Source organism: Carlito syrichta, unplaced genomic scaffold (genome assembly GCF_000164805.1).
Source record: "Carlito syrichta isolate Samal-C Ts95f unplaced genomic scaffold, Tarsius_syrichta-2.0.1 Scaffold311474, whole genome shotgun sequence".
Classification (NCBI taxonomy): domain Eukaryota; kingdom Metazoa; phylum Chordata; class Mammalia; order Primates; family Tarsiidae; genus Carlito; species Carlito syrichta.
Window position 1 is genome coordinate 70,009 of NW_007255570.1, and position 2,259 is coordinate 72,267.

Genomic DNA, 2,259 nt, shown 5'->3' on the forward strand with positions numbered 1-2,259 from the left:
CGGAGGGCCCCTTGGCCTGCAGAGACGCTGGCCTCGAGCGTCCCCGGCTTCGCCCTCGGCCCCCAGGGGCATCCCAGAAGTGGTGGTGACGTCTCCATCTTGTGGACAGGACAGTGGGGCTCTGTGTCCCAACCACTTCCCTTCATGTTCGTTTTCTCGCTTTCTGGCAGGATGAAGATGTCTCCTTCCTTCTTAGGCTGGGTCAGCGACTCTGTCCCCCCACTCCCCGTGACTTGTGAGGCTCTGCATGACCTGGTCCGCCTTCCTCGCCCACTCACCCCCACGTGGTAGAGCCCGCTGGCCTGCTCTCAGTCCCTCCAACTCACCAGAGGCCTCCCTCCAAATGCTCTGCCCCCACCTATACCATCCTATGGCCCAGTTGAGGTGACACTCCTCAGATACGCGCCGAACCACCAAGGTATGGCCATCCGTCCACTCTGTTGTTCTCCTTTTCCCCATTCTTGCCCTTCACAGCACCCGCTGCAACTTGAAATTACATGTTTATTTGGAAGTTTATAATGTTTTTATGATCTTTATGATGTTTATGGCTGTCTACTAGATTAGAAGCCCTAAGTGGTAGCAACTGTGTTGGTTTACTCTCCCACATTCTTCATGCTGGCAAAGGCCTGACCTAGCAGGGCCCTCAAAGGTGTAGGATGGGAGGACGAATGCAAGAAGTCACAGCTCCTTGAGGCCAGCCTCCCTAGGGTACCCTTCTCTCCAGGTTTCTCCAGATGGCAGCCTCCAGGGCAGTGCTGAGGCCCCCGGGGCCTATGTCTTCTGACTCCTCCTCTTCTCCCTCCAACCCTCAGCATTTCCACAGTGAGGACAAGGGTCTGTGCTAGACACAGAGAAGGGCCTGAGGACTGCTGGCCTCCAAATGCACCCAGCAAGGCCCTACAATGCTCAGGGGAAAATTTCCTTCTCTCTGCCTCCACCACAAGGTCGCAAGGGAGGTCTCTCTAAAAGTTCCCAGTAGACACAGAAATGCATGCGCACAAAACAACTCTAGAAGGGAAAAACTTTGTAAACGTCTCTGCCATTTTAGTGTCATGTTACTGAAACTTCCCTTCCCTTATGGCTCAGTTCAGGGTCTTTTGTGTGAGGTCTTTAAACAACAGTGTTTTCGAGTCCTCAACAGCAGTGAGGTGGGACCCTCTTAGGTCCTGCCTGCTTCTGTTTCAGTCTCTTCTCACTCAGGAGAGTCCATGTTTTCCTACGGGACTCACTCAACTTGGGTAGAAACAAGAGCACCTGCCATCTTCAAGAGAGGCAAACAGGCTTTGCCCAGGACACCCGGGGCTTTAGGGCATCTTCCAAGAAGCTCCATCCACCTGGAAAGCTCTTCCTTCCAGACTGGCTCTCTCACTTGCAATCCCTCCTCTCAGCTCAGGACTGTGTTGGCCCCAGGTTTGGCTTCAGCAGTTCCCAGGACACCAGATGAGCACATAGCCTGGGCCCCAACTGCAGCAGTTATGACCCCAGCTTCCAGATGGGAAGAGGTGGTGCTCCCAGGGCCCTAGGTCCTGCCCCGGCTTCAGTCAGTACACAGCAGTGGCTTTCCTGAGATCTTCAGGTCATCAAAGGGCAAAAGGACAAGGGGCTGAGAAGGAAAATGAAGAGAAGCAAGATCAGGGGACATGGGAAAGGCAACATGGGAGAAGGGACCCAGGGAAACCTGTTGGCTACTCCCTCCCCACCAAATGACAGTGGAAGACCACCAGGGAACAAATGTTCATACTAATCCACAAAATAGTGGGGACTGACTGAGCCCTGAGGACTTAGGGCTTTTCTAAGGTAGCTAGAACAATGTAGCTAGGAGGGGCCTCAGAGGTGATCTAGCTCATGCACTTGGGTTTTCTTTTTTTGTTGTGGGAGGGAATGGATATTCACAAAACGTTCTGAGTACAGAACGTTCTGTTTTTTACATTGAGTACAGTATGTTCTGTTTTTTACATTGAGCATTTAAGAATAGGAAAGACTGTATAGAAAAGCTGGGTTTCACCTCTCAAACAATCCCAAAGACTTGGAAACACTGGGCCTATATTTCTCCTCTGCAAGCCTTTGCTGAAGCTGAGTATGGAGACCCTCAGAGCTGGCTCTCAGTTGCCCACAGGCCTTACTGATTCAAGATAGCTGCAAGGTCCCTATAAGAGTCCAAACTTGAGCTGGCTAGGTGGCTCAGCCTGTAATCCTGCACCTTGGGAGGCTGAGGTGAGTGGATTGCCTGAACCTGCGGGTTTGAGACCCGCCTGGGCA

The 2,259-nt window shown here is 52.5% G+C and overlaps 2 protein-coding genes across 2 annotated transcripts in view; both read right to left on the reverse strand.

Moving 5' to 3' along the window:
- SLC35B2 (solute carrier family 35 member B2) overlaps positions 1-197 on the reverse strand; it is a 3,798-nt gene extending 3,601 nt beyond the window's left edge. Inside the window, exon 1 of the mRNA XM_008068687.2 lies at positions 91-197. Coding sequence (XP_008066878.2) covers positions 91-146 — 56 coding nt within the window. The 5' untranslated portion in view covers positions 147-197. The remainder of the gene's footprint in view (positions 1-90) is intronic.
- Positions 198-484: 287 nt separating this feature from the next.
- NFKBIE (NFKB inhibitor epsilon) overlaps positions 485-2,259 on the reverse strand; it is a gene marked incomplete at its 5' end in the record, with an annotated part of 7,380 nt that continues 5,605 nt past the window's right edge. Inside the window, one exon of the mRNA XM_021717884.1 lies at positions 485-1,603. Coding sequence (XP_021573559.1) covers positions 1,538-1,603 — 66 coding nt within the window. The remainder of the gene's footprint in view (positions 1,604-2,259) is intronic.